Genomic DNA, 25,276 nt, shown 5'->3' on the forward strand with positions numbered 1-25,276 from the left:
GGCTAATGCTAAATGAATGCTACAACAGCATCATTGGTCAGTTGCATGTTAATCAGTGACCAATATTAGCATGGCGATATAGGAACGCCAACAACTCAGGATATCACATGGTGCTTTGTTTTCTAACCTCCACTTCTTTCTTTTCTAAAAAAAAATACATAAAATATTGACACACATAAAAATGCAAACACACACACACACACACACACACACACACACACACACAAGTGTTGGTCTTGTAAAGTTTTGTTGAACTCAGATCCCCAATCCCAATCTTGAAAAGATGCTGGAGTAACTGTTTACACTGAACCTGGCTGATTTTTAATCCTTTGATCCTTTGGGGAAAACAACAGACATTTCCTGAAAGTTCCTGACATTGTTCCCAGGTTCACATCATTTATTTCCAAGTGAAATTTAGATCTATAAATAATTCACCTCTCTAATACAGTTTTATATTCAATCTGCAACCAGCCTCAAGCAACACACAGTTCAGCTGTCTTTTCTGTTCTTAATAACTCACTTCATTAATGTAGCACCCTCAAGAGCATTGATGTGTTAGCGTGAGCTGTATGCCTTTGAAATGACTATGTGACAGTGACAATATTAAAAGAAAAAGTGGGGGCAGCTGGAAGCCTTCACAGGAACACATGACACAGCTGACGCAGTGGCAACACGGGACAAAGACAGATATGAGACGCCGTAAAAGCAGCAGGAAAGATCATGAAACATGGGGCAGACTTTCTGTTGACAGGCGGGAGAGCGCATGGCTGAGAGATGAAGAAGATGAGCTATGGATGAGTGGAGCAGATACACACTCGTGCTGAGAGGAGAGTCGGGGAAGTTTTCCTATTTCTAGAAATACTTGAAACGTTTGGCCAACAGATGGGACACCGTGACGAAACTTTCCATGTTGTTTTCCCCCTCCCAAAACCCCTCTTGCTTTTACTTCTGAGACGGCAGGCAGGGTGGATCTAAGAATATCACTCCGTGTTGGGCATGAAAAAGCTTCATCTTGGGAGATGAACTGACAGTGGATTGACAGGACTGTGGGGGCGACGCTGCCTATTTAATGACTATTACCATAGGAACCTGTGTCTAGCCAAGCTAAATAAAGCTCTGCATCTCTACCTCATGCTTGTTTCTTTGTTGTTATCTGAGCAGCGAGGAGAGCAAACAGGTGAGGTGGTTTCTAAATAATGTGTCAGTCTGGGCTTCTCCTGGGAGCTGGAGCTGCTGATGTGGGCCTGGATGTGAGTTTTAGGAAGTAAGAGTGGTTATAATTTCAACGAGGTACCATATCAGAGAAAGTGCTCAGAAGCTGGATCGCATTTTTAAGTGTAGGAGGGGAGAAGAAGAAAAGGCAAGTAGAGTGGGGCAAAAGGGGGGTGGGGGGCTTGTTTAAAAAGTGTAGAGAGGCATGCTGGGAAGTGGGGTGGGGGTACCTGTACGTGCGGTTCCTCTGATTAACAGATGCAGTGCGTGCAGGGCTCTGCTGGGGGTGCGCCATGTTGCGCGTCGGGCTTGAGACGTAGTCGTTAGGGACAACGGGTGGACGCACCGGCTCAAGCGTCCTATAGGGGGAGTGGCGCCTGCGAGAGGGTCAGGAGGACAGGAGTCGAGAGGAAGGGGAGGGGGGGAGAAAGGAGGGCATCCATAGAGAAGTGTAGGGGGAGGGGAGGGGGGAGAGGGAGGAGGAGAGCAAGAAACAAACAAGTGCAAACTTAAAAAAAAACAAAAAAAAATGGGTGATGACAGGTGGTGAAACACTGGGGCTGGCTGGGGTCCACAGGTGAGGGGGGCGGAGTCAGAAATGACGTGGCTGCTGTCAGCTGAAAAACACACTCCCAAGGAGATACACCATGAGTTTGTTTGCACTTAATGAAATCAAGCAACTACTACAATTAAAACTAGTTTTACTGACATGTTTGATTTGTTGATTTATAAGACATTTATTGTTTACGTAAAACTATCTATTTTACAGCTGGACAATTGTGGTTCATGGCACAGTCACACTAGGATAAAAACAGGACGTGGTTGTGGTTGCCCATTGATTGCAATTACATTCTTTTTGCATTTGAAAACCACATTAAATCACAAAACAATTGCAACCTGTCTGCAAACAATCACAGTCCGACTCAAACTGTTTGCAATCACTCCCAGACAGGTTGGTGAAAGTTCGCAATCAACTCGAGTCAGTCTCCAACCTGTCTACAATTAGTTTCTTTACAACAGGGGAACCAACTGGACTGGTTTCCAACTGTTGTATCCTATATAAAACCAAAGTTACTGAGTTCTTATGTCATTTTGTAGTTAAACTGTTGTCATGCAGACCTTGTTGCTCAACCTCATTCCATTGCAAAACTGATAGTAGACTGACTGCAAGTTTCAAACGTTGTACGAGCTAGTTTCAGGTTCGTGTCAGTTAAATATAATAAGCATGACGAGGCAAACTGCAATCTAGTTTTTATATATGTTTAGCTTTTGAACAAAGTGCATTGCCCTTCACGGTTAGGTTACACTAGCATTACGCTAGGGTGAAAATGTGACAAGCATTTCCAATTCTTATCATAAAGAGTAAACCCACGTTATCCGTTTGGCTCTAAAAACTCTACAGTAACTGTACTGTGCTTTTATAGAGCCCCTAGTTCACTCAAAGACAAAGTTTACTTGTGGTTTACATAACAACAAAGGCAGTTTATGGTGCAGTTGCTTTACTGGCCTGGCTCCCTTGAGACCAAACTGTGCTTTATGTGGCTCATTACAAAAACTCAGTCTGACACCCCTGATGAAGATCAATGAGAGATGAAGCTTGTTTTTTTTTTTTCCTTCCATCTTGCTGGCACTAACTTCAAAGATATTTAAAAGGGACTGTATTTTTCATTGATCACAGTGTTATGGAGTCACAAGCTCATCTGGTTCATGATGTTAAATTGATGCTAGCATTTAAACCTTTTTCAAGAATGATTGGAACAAAGAAAATTTTAATTTAAAAAATCTGTATTACTGCTAGTACAGTTTGTGTTTATATACTCTTTTTTTCATGAAATGATAAAAACAAAACAAAAAAGTATTCCTGTATGAAATATTATGATGCCACTCAATTTTAGTCACTTAGCAACAATTCCTGAGTTATGTAGTAACTTCAACACTTAGACTCTCAGTGTAAATTAGCAAAAGCAATCCTGAATTTATGAAATTGTTCAAGGGAACTAAAATAATAAAATCAGAGCAACAGGTTTAAATCCCTAAAGTGTTCCCAATTGTTCCCACCCACATCTTCTGAACTATAAACTCCTTGAATAAAAACCTGGAAATGTGTTTTTTCAGCCAGCAGCAGCTCTACGATGATCAGTTTTTAACATGGGAGGGATAGAAAAAAAAACATAACCCTGAGGTTTTATTGATCTGGGCCTGCAATAAGATGTGCTGGATGTAAATTTCCCAGCTGACACAGTGGGGTGACCCATCTCTGAGCACTGTTGCCATGGCAAAACGCTGCTATGAGGAATATGGGGCAGCCAGGAGTGGGCGAGCTGGGTCACAAACACACAACTCAAAATGAAAACTGAGGTAGTTGAGTAACAGAGGAGAAGGCGACAAATTAAAAATCACACAGAGGATGTCCGCCTGTAGCCACAGGCTGCGGCTGAAGGTGCGTCATGGAGGGTTGCAGCTGTGGTTGATCGGCATGCGTCTTGAAGGGACAGAAGGAGACACACACACACACACACTTTTTCCACAGAAACACAAACAGCACATCATACATAGGACTGTCCCAAGGGTAAGACATACACACACACAGCATTATGAGGTGCACTAGCAGAGTTCCTGTGGGATAAAACACACCTCCAACAGTCAGGCACAAGACAGACAACACCAAACACCTCTGCAGCTTCCATGAGCTCCGACACAGAACATAACATTAGAATACTCCAAAACTAAGAAAGGACCACAAAACTTCAGTGAAAAGTGACACTCTAATTAAAGCTGCTCCAAAACTACACCTACATTATACAGTTAAAATTAAAGTCTATTAAAGCCATTAACCTGTCACAGCCTGCCCGTATGGCTAAATCTGGCTGATAGTGCTCAATTTAATGGTTAAGATAAAATACATTCACTGTAATTACTTAGCAGCATAAACAAGATATGAGCTGAAAGATACATTTTATAGTTAAATAATGATGATGACTCAAAAAGACATTTTTGGAAAAAGACTCAATCAGTTGAAAATGACATTATCAGAGCAAACTAGAAAGGAAAAAAAAAATCTTCAATTTTAATAAACAAAATGCAATAAGAATGGGGGCTGATCCGGGATTTATAAAAAAAAAACAAAAACAAAAAAAACAAACAAACAAAAAACTTTTTTTTCCTTTTTAAGATGCCTTTAAGAAATAATGGGATCACAGCTGGTATGATTTACACTTAGATTTTTTTTTTTTTTAAGCTTTAAATACCTTGTGATCATAATGATCATTACTTTTGTATAATGCAGTGCAATATATATAATATGTACCTTACTTCCTAATTAATGGGTCGGCCAATCTGAATGAAAAGTTGCACGAAGATCGTCACACATGAAGTGATTGTTAACAAACTTTATAAAAGATTTGTTATAAATCCCAGTTGATTTTGGTATTCAGCAACCCCCTTGCGAATGCCATTTTTTGTTTGTGTCATTTTAAATGTACGTTGTTTGTACTCAACTTGACGATCACCGAAAGTACCACAGGTCTTATATATAGAAGCTGAATTTGGACAGAAGGTCGGCGTTTGTACATTTTCCATTTTGTTCAACTGAATCTTCTGTATTTTATTCTAATTTTTTATTTTCAGTTGGGAAAATATTAGTTAAGCATGTAAGTACATCAGTTTCTTTTTACTCATCAGCCAGCATGCATACACCAGTGCTGGGATATAAATAGTGACAGGGTAAAATAGGCTAATATCAACCATGTATCTGTACTGCTAGGCAGGCAGGATTTGATGGGTTTAACGCAGCTAATTGTCTTCTTAAAGTGAAGCTGATAGAAATTAAAATTAACAATATTGTTTGTTTTTCCCATTTGATGCTTTTTCATTTTGATGTCTGATCTAATTTCAGTCAGGAGGAGTTTAACAAGTTTGAACTAAAAATAGAATAAAAGAGCTTTTTTTTTTTTCTTCTTTAGATGACAACCAATACAAAACCAATCTCTTCTTCTACAAACCCCAAAATATAAAGTTTCTTTTCCTAAAATAAGGGATTTAAAAATCCTTGTTCTGGTCTTGAATGCCAGAAAAAAGAAAAAAGCCAGGTATTAAATTGGGTACAAACAAAACACAAAAAACAAACAAACAAAACAAAAAAAAAAAAAAAAAAAAAAAAAAAAAAAACAAGAAGAAGAAGAAGAAGAAGAAAAAAAAGAAAATTGTGAACAGACATCAGCTCGTATTTTGCAAACACTGCTGCTTATATTCATATCAAGTAGATTATCAAAAGACAACTTTAAGCATCCCAAAAAGAGCAAACTTTAACACACTTGCACACAAAAAAAAACAAACAAACAAAAAAAAAAAACCAACTCTTTAGAATTTAGGGAAACCTATTTAAAAGATGCATGGTGCATGGCTGAGAGCGAGAAACCCTAACAAATCCAAAATTCAGCATGCAGCTTGATGTAAAAATATTTCTTGTATAAAAGAAATGAGGTTGTCTCAGCAGCACAGAAATGTGAACTGGCCCTAAAACAGATTTGAAACCACCCTGAAGAGACTAATTAAACCAGGAGGTAAAGGAGCGATGATGAAACTGGGAGTAACCACGTCCATATGACAGGCCTTGTCGTTACCCTCCCAAAACCGACTCTGCACGCCGTACGTACGTCTCAACACACATCAAGGTGGTTGCACAGCTTACATACCCAAGCGTCCCTTTCCCCGTCATGGGTGGGCTCGGGGGCTTCTGTGTGGGGGGGTTGGTGCGAGGGAGTCCGCCTCCTCCAGCCTTCATGTTCTGAGCGCTGGCCTGTGGCAGGTAGGTGGACATTGGTTTAGAAATCTGCTGGTTAACCATTAGACTTCTTACACAGCTGTCAACCTTCAAATTATCCTTTATTTTGTGATGAGAGTTAGAAGATAAGATCAACAGCACTCCTATAGGAGGCAGCTTAGGTTAGCATGAGGAGGTAACAACATCTGCCCAAGTAACAAGAATTCATCTCCATCGTCCACACTAAGGCTCAGTTGGTAAGAGCAGGTCATCTACTGATCGGAAGGTTGGTGAATTTGCATCGGCTGCATGGAGGCATTGGGAGGAGGTGCATCCAGCGAGTATGAGTGTGATTGTGTGAATGTTAGATAAAGTGCTTAGGTATAGATAATATATGAATGCTGAATAAATGTGGGTGACTAAGACTTGAAGCAGTTTAAAAAGAAAGAAAATATATTACATGCTAATTGGCTGGTTTTAGAAGTGCTGATGGATAGATTTTGCCTTTGCACACTTGGTCATTACAACCAGCTTTCTGTTGGATAATGATAATAAAGGTCTTGAAACTTTCTGCTTTTCTTTACGTTCTGTCACAGATTCACAAATTGCCACAAATTCAAATTAAAAGTTGCTAAAATGTTAAATTAGGTCAAAGCACATAAAAGTTTGGGGTTTTTTTTAGTCATAGCACGACAAAGTACAGGGAGACGGCCTTCAGTAGGCTTATCTAAGTCAGACAGTCTGTTGAAAGGCATAACAGAAGTGTCAGAGTCAAATTAGGCTCTCCTATGTAACACAATATTATTATCATCATCATCATCATCATCATCATCTAAAATATAAAATCATAACAGTTGGTGTTGATGATACAAAGCTGGTTGTTGTGATTCAATTGTGGTTGTAGTAATCAAATATAAATTGCAGTTTACGCGACACATGGATGCAAATATGCTCCAAATTATGGTGTAATGCATTTGCATTTCCTCTCATACCAGCTGTAAATTTTGCATCTTTCAAGGTTTTTCCAGGTTTTATTTCCAAAAACGACAACATGAAGCGAATACTGATATTTCTACTTTTTTGTGCATTAAAAATGTGACAGGAAAAGGATTTTTCACAAGTTCATTTTTAACCTCCTAAGACCCGAACTCTTCCACGACATGCATTTTTAATTTCTCTTTGATATTTGGGCATATTGGGGCCCGATGAATGTAAAAATAAAGAATTACCAGATTTTTTTTCAACCTTATTTTTGATTTTAAGAAAAATAAGAGCCACATATGAGGATATTCGTTTAAAATTTTGATAGAACAGTAGCAGTATAATGTCCTTGTAAGTGGATATCAGGCCCTTGTAGAGCAAAATTTAGTATTTTACTCTAAATAACCCAAAATGTGATGTCCATGTATGTGGACGCCAGGTCCTAGGAGGTTAAAGCATTTTTCTGAAATATAATCTGAATATCTGTAAGCAAACACATCTTTAACTGCAAACAAACCAAAAATGTAAAAGAAACCACAGACACAACAATACAAAACATCCACAAATCACAAAAAGCCCTTCCTTGTTTGGGGCTCTTACTTTGGAAATCTTACCTTAAACCTTTGCAACCACTACAGTTGGTAACAAAGATAAAGTTAGGCAAGCATAAAGAGAGAGAGAAGAAATCAGGTGATTAGTGTGTGAAGGAGGAGAGGAAAACAACAGTTGTTCAAGCTTGTGCTTCACAAAGCCGAGCTGGAGAGATCCGGCCAACAATAGCTTAGTGTTTAAAATCTGAGGAATTCGACCTTCATAAGGTTGAAAGCCAGCGCTTCGGTTTTCTGTATAAACAAGCTCGTCATTGTTCAGAAAGTCAGCAGGAACAAAGCTTTAAGAATCAGCCTCTCCCATGATTTTATTAAACATAAAATCATGAGAAAAGCCTGTTTCCAGCTGCAGGTGACAGGCTTAATGTCCTGGCCGTCACTGGCTCCCCGTCCATGTGAAAAGCCTGAGTCATTGATTTTTTTCTTAGATTTCTTGACTTTGAAAACCACTGAAACCTAATAATAAAGAACATGACCTCTACAAGTCCTTTGCTTATCTTTAGACTTTCATCAGTGAGCAGCCTGGATTAATTCCGACATTCAAACACATTTCCATGGTCTTCTTTTGACCCCTAAAGTTAAGTATTTGACAGTACTGCATGCAAAAAAATACCAATATAAACTAAATTCTATCCCTTAAATCAATATTTAAGTATTGTATTTAACTATTTAAGTAAGTGATGTGATTATTTTTATATTATAAAAATAATCACATCACTCTTATAAACTGGCATGTGGTTGGTGACTTTTTAAGACTACTTTTGGCCAAATTTAAGGGAAAAAAGCCCAGAAACAGCACCTTAACTCCGTGGCCCATGTCATCTAGCAGGCTGTAGTCGATGGGCTTGCGGATGTATCGCACAGGCCTCTCAGGGTTGGCCGGGGCGATGATCTTGTGCGTACGGGACGTGTTCTTGTTGGTGGTGAGGATGCCGATCTCCCGCCGTGCTACCTTCTCTTTGTGGATGTCCACCGTCTAAGGATGAGAGGCATGTTTTCATTTCTTAAAATTAAAACACTTAGTCCTGAAAGCCTGCCAAGACTTTATTAGGAGGAAGAGGTGTTTCAGAGTGTTTCATAATTTAGGGTTTTGATTGCTTTGAAGTATCTGTTGCATGTTGAAACCCTTTTATCTTTCGATCCAGCGTGCAGCTCCAGCACACATATTTACCTGCAATGCAGATACACTGAATTATACATTCATTATCCACACAGTCACATCAGCGTCTGGTCCATTTGGATAGTAAAACTTTATTAAAACCTCATTAATCAGGCTTACACAGTGCTTAATACCCAATAGAAAAAGGACAAAGAGAATTAAAAGGCCATATTTAACTGTTAATTGTGCTTTGAGAACTGATGGAGGGGGTTCCTTCTTGGCAGGTGAGTCAAAAGCCTGATTTGTTTAACTTCCCTCACCTGTGAGATGTGGTTGATGGAGGACTCCATGCGGCGGAGCTGCGAGGCCTGGATGTCCAACATCTGCAGGACATTGTTGGCCAGCGTGTTGATCAGGTAGGCTACGCTGGCCAGAGACTGGGTGGTGTAGTTCTTGGTCTCCTCCAGCGCCCTCTGCTTGTCTGGAGACTGAAGAAGAGAAATGGATATTTGACTTTCAAAAGACACGATTTGCATTTCATGGAAAGCAAACGATGCAGGTTTTACAAAGTGATGAAAACTGAGGGAGCAGAGGGGAAAACACAGCCTGTGTTACCTGAGGACATTCTGAAAAAATGCGGACTTTAAGTGGGCCACCTTTACACTACAAGATTCCTGCATATTTTGTAGTGCTTGTTGTACTCAGATGAGTCTAACAGTTTAGACAAGGGCCATGTCAAAACACAGAGGAAATCCCACAGGGGGCATTTACACACTTCCAGGGCTACTTCTAGCCTGCTGTATGAGGGTGGGCAGCTACAAAGATTAGAGGTTGCAGCAGACGACTGGTTCCCCCACAGGGTTCTGGCATCTCTGAAACGACTGTGTTTGCATTTGATCCCTGACAAAAACAAGCAGAATATAAATGGATTGTTCCAGTCGGCTTGGCTTCTACAGGAAGAACAGCAGTCAACATCTGCACATTTATTCTCTACAAGTGCAGAAACATAAAAAGACAGAGATGTTCTGCTTTTGTGTCAAAACACTTTCTGTAATGAGTACTACAATATTGTGCAAAAGTCCTCATTTCTTTACATTTTCTTTGTGTTTTTGCATTTCAGTAACATACTACACCTAGTTCCCGTTTTCCTAACAAAACAAAGTACTATCATCAGTGCCCTGATGATTACTGTAGCAGCAGGAACAGCAAGATGCATATTATTATAGGCTAAAGGTGATATCCACTCAAATAAAATGTCTATTATAATGCCAGCATCTCTTCAAAGAAAAAAAAAAAAGATGTTATTAGGCTGTTAATTCTGTAAAATTGGTCCATAAAAAGTACACAACAATGTTTAGGAATAACACTAACAAAGTAATTAAAAACGTAGTCCTTTCAAAGACCCTGCCGCCAGTCAGAAAGTGTTTGCCGAAATGTCAGCATGCAAACCAAGCAACTGTTTGCACATCTATACACTAGAGCAGGGCGATATGACCAAAAATATTTATCACGATATACATTTGAAAATTTGCGATAACGATATAACTGACGATATAATTGACACTAGACAAAATACTTTACAACTCCACAACTTTATTAGTGCAAACAAAAAACAAAACATCAATGTATTTTCACTTAAACAAGCAGATGTTTTTTTTTATGTTGATTAAAGTTATATAAAAATGTAACAGTGCAAATGCAAATTCCTTGCTGACAGTTTAACCAAAAGGCATTTCCAGTGGAAATTGGCCGACATATCCTCAGCATAACCATGTATAACATCCACAAAACTTAAAAAGAGGTTATACACACACACAATACGGTAATATTATGTTGAAGCACAGTACGTATCACTCCGCGAGGCGCCTGCCTACGATAACCGTAATGCTCTGACAATCCATCAAGTGGTGCGGGTTCGTAGCTTAGCAAAGTCGTACTAAAACATCTGACAGATTTTTGAGCACCGTGTACGACATAAAATCGTTTCGAGGTCAGTAAACACAACCAAAATTCATACATAAGGCACACGGGATTATAAGGGGCACTGTTGATTTTCAGAAAAATCAAAGGATTGATTTTAAGTGTGCCGTATTTTCCAAAAAGCACGGTAATAACGACGGCCCGCTAGCATGCGCTACCTAAAATAGTGCTTTGTTGTGTATCTGACGGACGAAAGCTAAACCAGCTCCACACCACTCAAGTTGCAGCAATTTTACAAACCGATTCTAGTTCATCTGTTTCATTCAACGATCCGCTTTCACCCTTCTCATTCTCTGTCGCCGCCAGCTTTTTCCGCCATGTGCATATGGAAACAGAGGCACTGTGCATGCGCATTTTACCCATATTCTATCGTGATATTTCATTTTCTTATCGTTGCCAAACATTATACCGGTATTACCGTGAACGGTATGATATGGCCCAGCCCTACTATACACACATTTTAGCCTACAGCCACTGGTGGCTGAAATCATCATTTAACCTCACATGTATAATTTAGCCCCTGTGGGGAAGACGGACTATCAGAAGAGAACGATACAAGCACAGAAAGAACACACACACTTCAAAAGAAAGTTCCCAGGCTGGAAATTAACACATTCACTGCCATTGACGTCTATAGCCGTCAATTGCAGTGAATGAGTCAATGGGTTTAACTCATTCACTGCCAATGGCTGGCAGTGAATGAGTTAATCTAGGACTTCTTATTCAGTATTCATTTACTGTCATACAAGAGATTACAAACACGAACCTCACAGCCTCAGGAAGAACCTGCACCTCAGCTTTGAGGCTACACAGCCCTCTGTGCAAGGAGAGGATGGTGAACAGAGACAGACGGCTTTCATTTGAACTTGATTCCAAATTAGCTGAGCTACGGGTTTGTAAAAAACAAGCCCCAGTGGATGGATCAGCTAAAAAGACCCCTTTCCATGTAATTATCCAAACACACCTTATGAAGGACGATTTAATGGGGCTACAGGTTATGTTGAACCCGGCACATAGTTACCATTTAACTCAGTGCTGACCCACTAATGATAAATACCCACATGAGCACTTCAAAAAGGCATTAAAGAAGTTAGAGCTACTTCAATGCTAAAGAAAATATCATCCCAACACAAAAAGCAGTGCACAAAAAGTGGAGCCTGAATGCAGTCAGTGTCAGCAGGATGGAGAGCAAAAGGTTTCAGCACCAAGAAGCAAATTTGTAGTGAAGCAAGAGAAAAGAGCTTAGCGGCAGTGAAGTGAGTAGCAGGTAAAACAGCTGCAGCCGGCGTGAAAGCAGTGTTCAGAGGCAGCCGATTGGCCGTGGGCACGGCGTGGGCACGTCGACAGGAACATCAAAGGGCAGATGGATCGGCTAATGTTTCTGCTGGGAAACTGTGTTCCTTAATCCTCCGTGACACTGCACCGAGCGCAGCATGCGGGGTCGAGCTGCAGCACAAAGCCAGCACATAATGGTGTGAATGAAAGCAAAGGCAGACACCAAAAAAAAACAAAAAACATTTTTGCTTCTCAAATGTGGCAATTTGCAGCTTTAATTTGGTCTATGTGATCAAGCACTGCCTTTGTTTAGATTTAAACAAGTAATGTTAGTCTTTTAGCAATGATTAAGGGCTTTTTTAAAAAAAAATTCTGAGCATTTTAGAGTCATAAAATATTCAGATTACTCATTTCTGTTTTTTTCCCTCTCAATCAAGGTGTTTTCTTAAAGACGCAGAACAAATTTCATTGTTCTTGCTTCTAAAAAAGACCATCGTAAGGCTGTAGATTTAAGCTGGGATAAAACAAGCTTCATTAAAATGTCATCTGAGGGTCTGCAAAAGTCTGATTTCTGTAGCTCGCCATTTCCACATAATCTGCAGTGTAACCAACAAAAATTAGTGGCGACAAAACCGCTCAGAGTTTCCTGTGTGCGAGAGACAGCAGCAGATTACCTGCATTGTTTGCAGCAGCCTTTAGGCTGTGATTGGATATCGACTTATTGATTTTACTTTAAAATTCAAATTTAAGCAATGCTGTTAACTCCCCAAAATCCAGGGCTGCGATGCCAGGATAATAGGAAAGCCCACGTCTTTCCTTCTCTTCTTTATTATTTATTTATTTGTTAGTTTTAACAGGAAACCTTTGTACAAACACATCGAATCAGAATGAAAGGATATCTGGGCTAAACTGACATAAGACTGTGAGGAAAAAACAAAACACAAAAAAATGAGAGGCAGCATCAAGCAACAATCCGGGGATTTCAATGACGACTTCAATGAGCAGCACCCTCTGTGGTAATCAGTCTATTCCCTTTCATGTGAAACATGCAGCGCACTTTTTAAATTTTAAACAATCTCTCTCACACACACACACACACCCCTAATCCAACTAGTTTAAGCATCTGGCACGGCATGCAAACAAATGACATCATTTACAGGAGAGCAGAGGACGCAGCGCTGCTATAGAATGAGGACAAGCAGGTTATGTGGTAAAAGTCACGAGAGCACCTGCTGGCACAGGAGAGACGGATTTAATCCAGTGATACGTATACGGTAAGAGAGGATGGATATCACTCCATTACTAAACCATAATTAACAATTTAAGTCAAAATGGGCAGAGACAATTTAAAAAAAAAAAGAAAAAAAAAAAGGTAAATTTCACTTAAATAAGTTATAACAGATTCAGAGCCTTTGCTGCACCCTTACTGATTGGGCTTACATGCATCTTCAACCCATTTTAAGTCAGAAAAACGCTAATTAAAACAATTATTTGCCCTAAAAAACATGTCCCCTCATTTGTACTGGCACCTGGTAGGCTGTCATTCACTACTAAAGCTCAAGGGTAGCAGTAACGTTTGGACAAGGCTGCTTTCAAGCCACCACGCAAAAAAAAAAGAAAAAAAAAAAAGAAGCAGCAGCAGCACTGCTCTCTACACGAGTTGGACCAGTAAAACGAGCCTTTGTACAAACAGTATGACAAACATTCAGCCAAATACTACAACAGCTGTTAGAAAGCACATTTTGGGCCTCTTGAAAACAATATATCATAATGAGCTCTGGCACCAAGTGAAGGTAGCACATTACAAATATACCACAACTCTGCATAGTCATTTCAGAGCGAATACAGTGACCGAACAGCTTCCTGTCAATATCTAACTGGATCTCTGCTTCAAACACCCAAAAGTGTCCCAAAGCTTAATAATTCCTTTGAACAATGTTTCATCACGTTGTCTTGACAACATCAAACCACAGACTGTATGTTTGGTGTAAGAAGTCCCATTTTACCTTCTTGAGCTGAACATTGTGGTTTTGTGAAATGATGAGTGGCTGATTCGGCTGAGAAACCAATGACCGGCTCATACAGTAAGAAAGTTGTCGACCACAAAGTAGCACTCTATCCTCATCTTTTTGACTCTAATGGGAACCACAATTAACAAAAATAAACATCACAACATATCCAAAATGGCTTAAAACTAACAACCGAGTCCACACACACCAGAAAAGTAACAATCATCACCTCAGTATAAGGATTAAGAATTACATGTCAATGTAAGAGATTCCTCAAACCATCAGAACAGACGTGAGGGATAAACATGGCCGGAACAAAGAGGATTTTATTGGTTTCTATCATGGTTGTCACCACATGTAAAGCACCGGGACATGACCACAAATAACAGCAATGACCTCAGCAACTTGGGTAGGTTGTGTTATAGGCTCCACAATCCAAAAGTCTGAATCAGATGTCAAAGATAAGACAGGCGTAGTGATGCTGAAAATATTTGCAGGACCGCTTTTGCTCCCCACCAAAGAAAATTGTGAAAATATTTTGCTCATTATTTCAGTTGTTGCCCCTTTTGTTTGTGGGTTTTGTAAGAATGTAGTTAGGCTAGAAATGACTCGGGTCAGACAGGCAGGTAGGCAAGCAGGCGTAGGACCAGCACGGACGTGGTTCTTTTTTTGCCGGCTGGTAAACCAAACAGAATTCATGCACTTTTGATGGCACAGTGTTTGCCAACAGTGCATGGAAAAAAAAGAAGAAAAAAAAGTGACTTTTGTGATAAACGATCACTCCACGAATTAAAAAGTCGAAAGAGTCTGAGAGAAAGTAACTGATAAATAGAGGAAACACTCAATTATCCACTAATTGAGTGTTTGACTTTTCTGAATAGTTTCTGGGATGCTTAGAACTCGAATTGCACTGCTGGAAAGAGTTTATTTTGATGCACCTGCTGTTTTCTTTGCAAATTTGCATCATAGGATTGTTTTTTTTGTTTTTCCTGCAGTGTATATAAAAATTGCTGTATCTCCAAAATAAAACTATGAAGACACTCAAAATAAATTTCCTGTTGTTGTAAACTATTTTTTGCAACTTTTTTGTATTTAAAGTTTTGAGGGATAAACCTCTTAAATTTCTCCAAGTAGAAATATATGTAAAAAAAACAAAACAAAAGCGATTTTCAATTTTTTTGTAGTTTATTGCACTTTTTTGCAATTAATGTAGTTACTATGGACTTAATGCATACATATTATTAAAATATGGGCTATAACAGTTATTTAGCAACTTGAAATGCTCCCACAAATGGCACTACAACATGTAAAAAAATAATATAAGCTCTGGCGGACTTGGTTCTATAGTAGGTCTTAAAGGGTTAAATAAATATCGTCAAATAATCGCGATCTCAATTTCAGTGAAAATAATCGTGATTATCATTTTTGCCATAATCGAGCAGCCCTACTTTGAAGTCTGTGAATACAAACATCTCACACACTAGGGATTGGTTTTGTTAGTGAAACATCCCTTGACTGCAAACAAGTCCTGGGCGTGGAGTTCGAGCAAACACACCTGTGGCATCATGTGAATGACAACCCGAAATATTAGTTAGCAGGTTTAAATTCCTCAATGACTAATGCTGTAAGAAGTCTGCTTTAAAGTAAAACAGAAAAGGACAGAAAATATGAAAACGTAAGAGGTGAAGCATCACACTAAACATTCTCCTGATGCTTCCTGCTTCTGTCCAGCTGATCTATAAGTGATAACATCCATCTGACAGCAGCTGGGAAAACCTCACAGGGCAACCTGCCAGACAGCAAGCTGCCAACATCCACCACCTCTCTCCTCCTTCTTCTTCTTTCCAGGGCAACTTGTCAGACCTGATCAGCCCAGCTCATCAGGGATGTCAGATTTCAGCATCACACCTTGTGTCCTAGCTTATTCCCTGATTTCTCACCTACTGAAAGCTGGCCTGCGAGTGTGTGATGAGTGGAGATGCCGAAATGAGATGAGATCACACCTGCAGAATTTCAAAGCATCTGAATGGCTGCACTCACACACAGGCAGAAATGTATCCACATCACCCCCCTCCCCTCTCCTGCACGGAGGTGCACATGAATGGCTTCAGGCTGAGCATTTTAAAAGGGTTTTAAGTGTGGCTGCTACATCAACAGCATCATAAATCAGTTGTTTGTAACGCTGTCACGGCGGGTTGTCTCCTGTCACAGCCTATCAGAGGTTAATCTGCCTTGATATCGCGTCCCACATCTGAGGCCGGAGCCTGATCAGCTGGCTGGCAGTGATTGATCCCCGCACGGAGCACAGAAATCGATTTTCACGGTGCCTGCTCGGTGGTTTGAGGGGTGATGACGAGCAGCAAGCTAACGAGCTACCCGGCTAACCCACCACGGTGGGATGCACAGCTCACACACATCGTTACACAGAGGAAAACAAATAGCGGTATGAATCGGGTGGGGAATTGCCACATTATGAGTTTGTTATCTAATTTTAAAAAACAAACAAAAAAAAACCCCCGCATCGGCAGCAGGTTGTTGCTGAGCTAGCCGAGGCTAGCTGACAGCACGGCTGCACCGCATCGGCAGCGCTAGCATCAGTTAGCCTAGCACCACTTCGCTCCATTGAGAAAAAAAAGAAAGAAACAAACTACACCTTCTTCCCCTCCACGGTTGTGTCAGCCTACCTGGACATAGTTGCTCTCGCAGTACTCCGCGACTCTTTCCAAATTAGTGAAGCTGTCCAGCAGCGCGCTTCGTCCCGCTGGAATCTCCTCTTCCAGAAGCATTTGTAGCTCCGCCATTTTCACATCTTTAGCGGAGAGGTGCGCTCTCTGGCGCCCCCGTGGCCGCCCGCGGTACCGCAGGGCTCTCCCCACAGCCGGGCTTCCCAAAATTAATAACAAAGCGGCATCACAGCACACTCCCACTGCTGAGTGCTTCAGAGGTTATTTATTTCTCTTTCTTTCTTTCTTTCTTTCTTTAATTAGTTTTCAATTCAGAAATATTTAACTCAGCGAATAAAACATTTCATAACTATATATTAACTACTGTACGCAATAAAAACCTGTAATACATTTCCTGGACTCATTTTTTATTACTCTTTAAGGCTTTAGTTACTGTGAAGCCAGTCTGGAGTAGGAGAAGAAAATAGGATTTTGCTTCCCCTTCTGTAAAGCTCTCATAACATTTAATTTAAAGCTGCAACAATCACTCAATAACTAATCACTGAATAACTTTCTGGAGCTAAAAGCGCCTCCTTCCCCCTGTAGAAAGCTGAGATACTTTTACTATTTTCTGGTCTCTTATACACCAACCTGTTGATCCAATAAACAAAATAACAGCTATTATTGATTTATTATACATGTTCAGGCCCAATTTAATTTAAAATGTCTTGCACATGTGGGCTGGAAATACACACTGCTTAGCACTTGATCATCACAAGTTGGTGGATCTTCAGGGATATCAGTGTTTCCAACAGCAGATGAACTGGAGAGGCAACAAGAAGACAACCCCCATAAAAGGTTTAGTAGGTTGTGGCCACAGACTTTTTTTTTCTCGAGTTCAGATTTTTCCTGGTAGCATGAGGCGATGTCTGCCCAACACAGTCTTGAGGATGTGGAGAAGATACCAGGATGGTAGAAAGGCTCATCAACCCAGAAGATGCTCATGCGCATGTTTCTTCCCAAACTAGAGAAACAGAAACAGACTCCATGAGGGTGGCCCGAGGGCCCAACATCCTTTTAAAAGGATCTGTGTTCAAAGCCCAGTGCTTTGCAGTTCGACTGGCTTTCACCAGAGACCACCAGAACCTAGCAACTCCAGCTTTACTCGTCGAGCCTCCCTCCCTGAAGAGACAGGAAGCGTTCGACAAACTAAACCTGTGAGTGGAAAAAGCTAATGTCATGCTTAAGGCCTCAGTGGTGGTACAAGGTGGGTGAAACAGCCTTTAAAATCCTACAAATTAAGAGTGTCAGTCCAAACTACTGGCATCATGATGGGGAACTACGATGACGTCTAACAGGGAATACTCTGCTGGTAATTTCATTCAGTGATGTTAAATGTGTTGCTTTTTGCTCTTCATCGTTTTCTCTAAATCTTTGTTTTAGCTGCTTCTTCTGCTGACGGTGATCCAGGTTTCATCTTTCGGTGCGGATACCAGCTCGGATCGGATCTCGGCCACTTGCCCCTTCAGTCGGTGGAGCTTCAGCTGCCGCACCAACGTGCTGAGGACGACCGTAGCCACAGTGTAGGCAAACCTAACGGAGACCAAATAGTGATTGATGCAGGACATCCAGGTGTAGAAGAGCTTCAAATAGTTATCAAAACTTCCCAAAGTTGGTCTAATGAAGTCTGCTTTCACAATTAGCAGTCTGAGTGACAGAGTGTGGATAATTTCCTCTTACCTGAGCTCTGGACACGTCTGATTCCCTGAGAATCCAAGCAGACAGAAGCTCTTCCTGGCCGATTCTTCCTCGAATCGATCTGGGTCAAACCTGAGGGAGGATTGAAGTATTCACCAAACCAGTAAACAGACATATTACAACTTTAACTTGGAAGAAAAAAAGCCCCTCACTGTGAAGCTGTCACATTATTTTAACTGCAGTTTATTTGATGGCTGCAGATTTATGTTACCTGGTGAAGGCAGATGAATGCCCGGTGATAACTGTGACATGCACCTGTAGACTTAACAGGAAACACCTGATAATCCAGCGAGCTCTACACGGTAATGCTAGCAGGTTTTATTTCCACCCACCGGTTAGAATTAACTTCAAAGCAACCCCCCCACAAATAACAGCTAAGGCTGATGACAAAATGCCATTAGTTTTGAAGTTACTTATGAAATAGAGGAAAAATTAAATAGATGTGTTGATGATCAACTAAATTATTTGAGCTCTTCCTGTAAAATTTTTCCTAATCCATTAACTAAATGTTGACCCCTGGTGGAGCTACAACAAAAGTTTCAAGCTCACCAAATCGATATTTGAGCCTCTGGGATGAAACCGCTGCCAATCAGATGCTTTCCAGATGGTATTGGATGGTGGATCAAAATCTGACTGCACTTTTCTTTGTTTATAATCGTTACTTTTAACATGATCAGATATGTTGTCACTGATTTTCAGTCCAGTTCTTGTGTAATTTTCATACCTCAACCTTTCTCCCTGATTCCCTTCAGTAAGAATGGCTTCTTCACAGCAATCCATCCACTGAGACTTCCATGAACAGTGACAGATAAGCTGAAGTTTAAGATGCATCTCTTAGCATGCATCTTTTTGTCCTGAACTTGTTCAGTTCCCTCAACATTTTTAAGGACATGCTGCACAACACATCGAGATGTGTCAACCTTTCAGCTAATAGCTCTGGAAAAATGCTATTTTATGTCTGTTAAAGACAAAGATCAGATTTAAAATCTTTTCCAAGTTCTCTGTTATGTGTAGACACGACACTGGTTCATAGTTGAGTTAGGTGCCTTTGTAAGGTTTTAACAATTCATTGGTTAAGGTTGCTTAACACACACACACACACACACACACACACACAGAAATGAGGGGCTTGTGCACAGCATGGTACCTCTTAGTCTAGTAAGGGATACCATACTAGTCCCAGAATATAAATAAAGTACTGGGAATGAGCGTTACAGATCCTGTTTTATAGAGTGATAATTTAGTGACCCAGTACAGTTTTCTTTGTATTGCAGATTTTGAATGAGTGGGATTTGAACTGGCAGCCATTTTTAAACTGGCTGAAGAACATGTCAAAACCAAAATGTCAAACCTGTAAGGGCTGCTCCAGGTTTCCTCATCTTGTAGAACCACTCCTAAGGCGTAAATCACCAACGTCTGAAAGTAACAACAACAACAACAACAACAGTGTTTACGTGTAACAAAACTGCTGTATTTTAACCTCAGCTGGGAAAACTGAGGGAACAACGCACTTTAATAGGGAAGGAAGAAAAATAAAACAAAACAGGAATATCACTTGCTTGACTTTAAATAAACATTCAAAAGTTGCATCTAAAAAATAAAAAATAAAAAACATAAAATCCTCGGTTTATGTTTCTTACGCTATTTAATGTTTCTATCTGTTCTTGTTTACCATTAACACAGCAAACACTGTGTTTGTGCAGCTGAAATAATCTGGCTGAGAGCCGCAGACTCCGGGAAACCGGATACCTCTTTGGGGATGACGTGCTGATCGACTTTGCCCTCCACTTCCTGAAGCCGAGCCGCGACGGGGGTGAGCTTGGCAGTCCTCACCGTCTCGTTCAGGACCTGTTGGCAGTATCTACGCGAGGACGGAAATGCGATCGCATCAACGTTATTGGCTGCACCGCGTGTGAAGGACGACTCAAGAACGCCTAAATACGTAAAAGTCCAAAAGTCTTACCTGAGCTGAGGAATCTTGTCGAGGGAAACCGGATCAGAACCCAACACGTCCTCCAGCTCCTGGTGCAACTTGTCCTGCACTTCCTCTGAATTGGACAGGAAGTAAAGAGCCCAGATACACACTGCCAAAACACCACAGTGTGTAATCTTAGAATCAGAATAAAACAACATTTTGCTAATAAAAGATAAATAAAAGTTAGCTTTTGTTTGCTTTTAGAGCTAAAAGTTCATTACATTATTGTTAAGTGCCTATCAGACAACTCTGGGAAACTGTGCTTATAAAAACTGTATCTGGCAGGCTTCACATCCTCTGATTCAGGCCACTTACAGTTCGCAGCGATGACACATCCAGCCAAAGTGAACACCATGCAGTCCTCCATGATCTGAAACAAACAATCAAGATTTCAGCGTTTTTTTTTTCTTACCTCTGTGAAAGCGCTGAGGATGTAAAGCAGAAGCTCATCAGCATTCACCTGTCGCTCTGTGAAGTTGGACTGCAGCAGAGCGTCCACAAACACCGCCTGCTTCCTCTGGGCTTTCCTGTCCTTCGCCACAGACAACAGCAAAGACTCCATCTCTGACAGAGCTGACCACCGAGGAGGAAAAAACAAGATGAGAGCCGTGGCGACTCCGACCACATTCAAGGGCTCAAAACCAGAGGAACCCACCCGAGGGATTAATAAAGTTCTATCTAATCTAATCTAATCTAATCTGACATCCTAGCCCGGCACGGCTCACAGATTTTGTCCCACAGCTGCTGGACAGGCCCTTTAAAAACATCTGAATCATCAAAACCTTGAATGTGAGGTTCCCCTGTCTGCACTAATAGGGTAAAGGGTAAATTATTCTCACACCTGGGGAGCCACTTTTTGAGAACTGGGTGTCAGAGTTACATGAAGTGACATGAACAAGTGCCAGACACTCTCTGTGGGGTTACACATTAAATGCAGTCTTTGCAGCCCTTTCAGACAGCACCCAAAATAACATCTGTCCTTGGCAGGTAAATCCCTATCGATCCTATCCAAACAAAGCCTGTCTGCTGATTAAGGTGGTAACCGTGAATGTGCTCGGTCTGTCTGTCAAGAGGCTTAACACAGAGATAACATCGGAGCCTCTGCAGACTTTCCATTTGGCTTCACCACACAAAGCCAGACACCGCTCCCACACGTTGACACGCCTCCTTCGCTCACCCTTCTCATAGTGCGCTTTCCTGCTGGAGCTCTTCTCCAGGGAGCCGTCCAGGTAGCCCTTTCCAATTTCTGACCAGATCTGGAAGCGTGAGTCAGAAGAGCAAAAATAAATAAATTAATAAAAATCAATGATCAGTTACAGAGCCTTAAACTCCCTGCAGAACTTTAGCATGGTGCATTTTTGATTAGCATCCCAATAAAGTAAAGTTTTGTGTCCCCCAAGCTTACTGCACAGAGGTTTGTGCTAAAATTTCTCACCGCATCGTGGTTCTTGCGGAAGGCAAGGACCTCAGTGTCGTCCCCGAACCGCTCGCCCAGAGCCAGTTGGGTGACCGTCTTCATGGCCAGGCCCAGCAGGTGGGCACACAGAGGCGTGTGCTGACCCTCTGGGAATGACTTCCACTTTTTCACCAGCTCATCCACCAGCTAAGAAACAAGATATCAGTTAGCAGGAAGTGTGAGGAAGTTTTTGGTTTTCTTATTTATTTTAGAAAAATTATTTCTTGGCTTTGGAAACCTTGAGCACAAGCGGAAAGTTGTTTTTCAGCGTGCTGTTGATGGCACTTTCGTACACTTTTTTTCTCATGATGGACTCGCTGGCCCCACCTCCCATCCCGGACTTGTAGCCGAGCAGCGACTTCAGCATCGTTTCAAAGGAGTCGGCTAAAAAGGAAGCAGGAAACAGCAGATTTATGCATAAGGATGTTCTTCTTTTCAATTAGATATTTTTCCCAACAAATTCCTGAGTGTAAGAAAAGCTGCTGATCCAAACTGGTTTGCTTACTAGCGTGGTTGGGGTTGATGTGTTGCTGAAGCTCGCTTACGGAGCCCAAGCTGACCACAGGGCGACCACCAAACCAGAACGAGGCCACGGAGCCGTACTCATCATGCAGGCCGACGAGGAACTCATGCAGACTGCCTCTGTCGATGATATCCTGCAGGTTTCCATCCCTGGAGAACAGAAAATAGAACATTAACGCACATATGCTTATATTTACTGACAAAAGCTATTAGGATGACAGGACCCTTAAGAAGCTAATTATTATGCACAATGTACTATATTTTACAAAATGCTGTTACTGAATAAGAGTTAACAGAAGCAGAAAAAATAAAGGTAAAGATGAAAACTTACTTCTCATCTGTGGGGTTGAGACCTGGGATACCAGAGGCCCTTCTGGATGACTGAAAATATGATTAGAAATGAGATTTTGTTGTTTAACACAAATACAAGTCATTAAACATGAGTAGTTTTTCTCACAGTGGTGTCCACATGTCTACTAAGTCTTTACATAATTTAAAATAATGGCTCTGCCTGTCGGAAAGCGGGTCCCATTCAGAACCTCTTTGAAAAATACAAAATTTAACAATTTCTTATTGAATGGCATGCGCATATGGAACATGATATCGTTTAGGGATGTGAAGTAAATTAGTTGGAGTTTAGAAATAAATCGGCTTGTAACACAAACACATAAAGGAAACTGATAAAAATGAAAAAAAAAAAATCTCGTTTTCGCTCATTCCGTCTTCTTGAAGTTGGATTTCTCTGGACTAGGTCAATGAATATTATATTAAATGGGAGCCGAAATGTGCAAAATACACTCCTTACTCAATTAATCTCTTAAATAGTTCAGAATAATGTGCTCCAACTCGTGAACAAGAACTAAAACATTTAAAAGCGCTTTTTGGTTGGGACACTGGGATGAGGGCAACAGCCCGCTAATGTAGCAAGCTAACGCCAAACTTGCAGGAACTTACCGGGTACAAATAAAGGACAGCGCCCACCAGGATGATGACAAAGGTAACAGCAAAGATGGCAAAGTCCAGCATGATTGCTCGCTGTTATCAAACAGTTTCTGCTAACTTTTATTCACGTGTATTTGAATGTTTCCACCAAAAACCTCAAGATATATCACTACCACGTCAACATCAACTGCTCGGTTATCTGTGTTCGATTATACAGCCTGGATCGCAGGCAGAGCAAACCAATGGATCTTAGGAAAAAGCATGACACCAAGGAGACACAAAACACGGGCAAAGACAGACAAAACGCGTTTTGTCTGTCTTTGTCCCTTTGTCGTCGGGACACAAAACAAGATCAAAGAAACAGAAATGTTGACAAGTGAGACACAAAATGATCACAAATACATAAAATGACACAAAACAACTCAAAGGGACACAAAATGACCATAAAGTCATTTTATAATGATGTAAAAAGACACACACAAAAAATCACACTGAGCAAAGGCATAAGAAACTACAAAGAATAAAAATAAAATCACACAAAGAGATACAACATGAGTAAAAATATACTCAAAAACACAAAAATGAGAAATAAGCACATAAACAGGAGCAAGGACATAAAACAACTATAAAAAGAAGAATGAACAAGACCAGAGACACTAAATAACCAGAAAGACATAAGATAAGACACAAATGACACCAAAGGGACAAAAAACAACTACAAAAGGGATCGCTAAAAAGAAAAAGAAAAAGAAAAGTGAAACAAAATGACGCAAAATGATGACAAAGGGACATTAAAAAGACATTAAATGACATAAAGAGAGAGAAAAACATTATGAGATGAAAAAATGACTAAAAGGGCACAAAAACACCAAAGTGACAATAAAGAGATGCGAAACATGCACAAAGACATAAAAACAACACACTAAACAGCCACAAAATGTCCACAGAGACATGAAATAAGACACAAAATTACAAGAAAACAGAGACAAAACTTGACCAAAGTGATACAAATGACAGAAAGGTGATATAAAGCAACTAAACATGGACTACAGTCACACCGGAGACACAAAATGACTACAGAGGGACACAAAAAAGACCAAAGTTTACAATAAAAAGACTCAACATGACACCAAAGACACACAGGAAAAAAGACCAGACACCACATGTCCACAAACATAAACTAATAACCTAAAATAGGACACAAAATCACTCAGAATTTTTTTTTTTTTTTTAGAAAACGCTTTGTATTCTGCTCAAATTAAAACTGATACATTGACACTTCAGCTCAGATGTCAGTGTAAAATCCGCAGTCAGCATTACATTTAGCTGCCTTTCAGTTCAGTTCCATCACAGCCGCTCTAGAAGCCTTTTAGGATCTCAGATGATTTTTTTTTTTCTTTGACTCATCTCTGTGTTTATACCTCAGCTATGCCATCCTTTGGTTAATGCACTTCAACTGGCCTGAATTTCCACTTCCAGGTTAATTTCATTAGCTTTCAGTGCAGCGCAGTAACACCATTAACTACTCCTTGGCATGATAAGTACTTTTACTTTTGATATGTTACAATTCTTTTGCAGTTAGACCAGCGGTCCCCAACCCCCGGTGAGTCGTTTGGTACCGGGCCGCGAGAGTTGAGGCTCAGGTGTGAAATGTATGGTTTTCAGGGTTTTTATTGGTTTTCAGTGTTATTTTGTTATCGTTTTTATCGTTAACTCGGTTTTCCTGGGTCTTTTCACGTGTGTTATGAATAAATCTTGTTTTATTTGGTACCGGTACTGGTTTTATTTTGTCGTATTTATCCGCGACACCTTAAAGGCTGGTCCGTGAAAATATTGTCGGGCATAAACTGGTCCGTGGCGCAAAAAAGGTTGGAGACCGCTGCTGTAGACCATGTAAATCAATTCAATTCAATTAAAATTTCTTCATAGCTCATTCAGTGTGCTTCAGTAGCCTGGGCAAGCAGAAAAACAGTGTAGTGAATGCAGTGAATGCTTTCTTTCATGGGTTTCATGTAGAGAAACAACTGTAAACAA

The 25,276-nt window shown here is 40.5% G+C and overlaps 2 protein-coding genes across 12 annotated transcripts in view; both read right to left on the bottom strand.

The window, feature by feature from the left end:
- LOC146547408 (abl interactor 2-like) overlaps window positions 1-17,115 on the bottom strand; it is a 32,274-nt gene extending 15,159 nt beyond the window's left edge. For 6 of the 11 annotated variants that reach the window (XM_085264465.1, XM_085264463.1, XM_085264462.1 and 3 more), the window contains exons 1-6: window positions 16,611-17,115; window positions 8,983-9,150; window positions 8,363-8,539; window positions 7,570-7,587; window positions 5,907-6,010; window positions 1,443-1,589 (exon numbers count right to left, since the gene is read on the bottom strand). In XM_085264465.1, coding sequence (XP_085120591.1) covers window positions 1,443-1,589; window positions 5,907-6,010; window positions 7,570-7,587; window positions 8,363-8,539; window positions 8,983-9,150; window positions 16,611-16,727 — 731 coding nt within the window. In that variant the 5' untranslated portion in view covers window positions 16,728-17,115. The remainder of the gene's footprint in view (window positions 1-1,442; window positions 1,590-5,906; window positions 6,011-7,569; window positions 7,588-8,362; window positions 8,540-8,982; window positions 9,151-16,610) is intronic. The other 5 variants (XM_085264466.1, XM_085264464.1, XM_085264458.1 and 2 more) reach the window with 2 other exon arrangements.
- A 146-nt stretch (window positions 17,116-17,261) lies between these two features.
- Window positions 17,262-25,150, bottom strand: cyp20a1 (cytochrome P450, family 20, subfamily A, polypeptide 1). Its single transcript, XM_085264468.1, has 13 exons — window positions 23,255-25,150; window positions 22,632-22,681; window positions 22,284-22,450; window positions 22,017-22,162; window positions 21,758-21,925; window positions 21,500-21,578; window positions 20,783-20,895; window positions 20,638-20,692; window positions 20,311-20,431; window positions 20,097-20,208; window positions 19,699-19,763; window positions 18,330-18,419; window positions 17,262-18,182 (listed from the first exon to the last, which is right to left on the bottom strand). The coding sequence occupies exons 1-13, from the start codon at window positions 23,324-23,326 to the stop codon at window positions 18,029-18,031; spliced, it is 1,392 nt and encodes a 463-aa protein (XP_085120594.1). The 5' UTR covers window positions 23,327-25,150; the 3' UTR covers window positions 17,262-18,028.
- Between the last annotated feature and the right edge of the window lie 126 nt (window positions 25,151-25,276).

The sequence above is a fragment of the Mchenga conophoros genome, linkage group LG23, assembly GCF_057382185.1.
Source record: "Mchenga conophoros isolate Kocher_MC1m ecotype Shallow Benthic linkage group LG23, M_conophoros_male_GT1.1, whole genome shotgun sequence".
Taxonomy (NCBI): Eukaryota; Metazoa; Chordata; class Actinopteri; order Cichliformes; family Cichlidae; genus Mchenga; species Mchenga conophoros.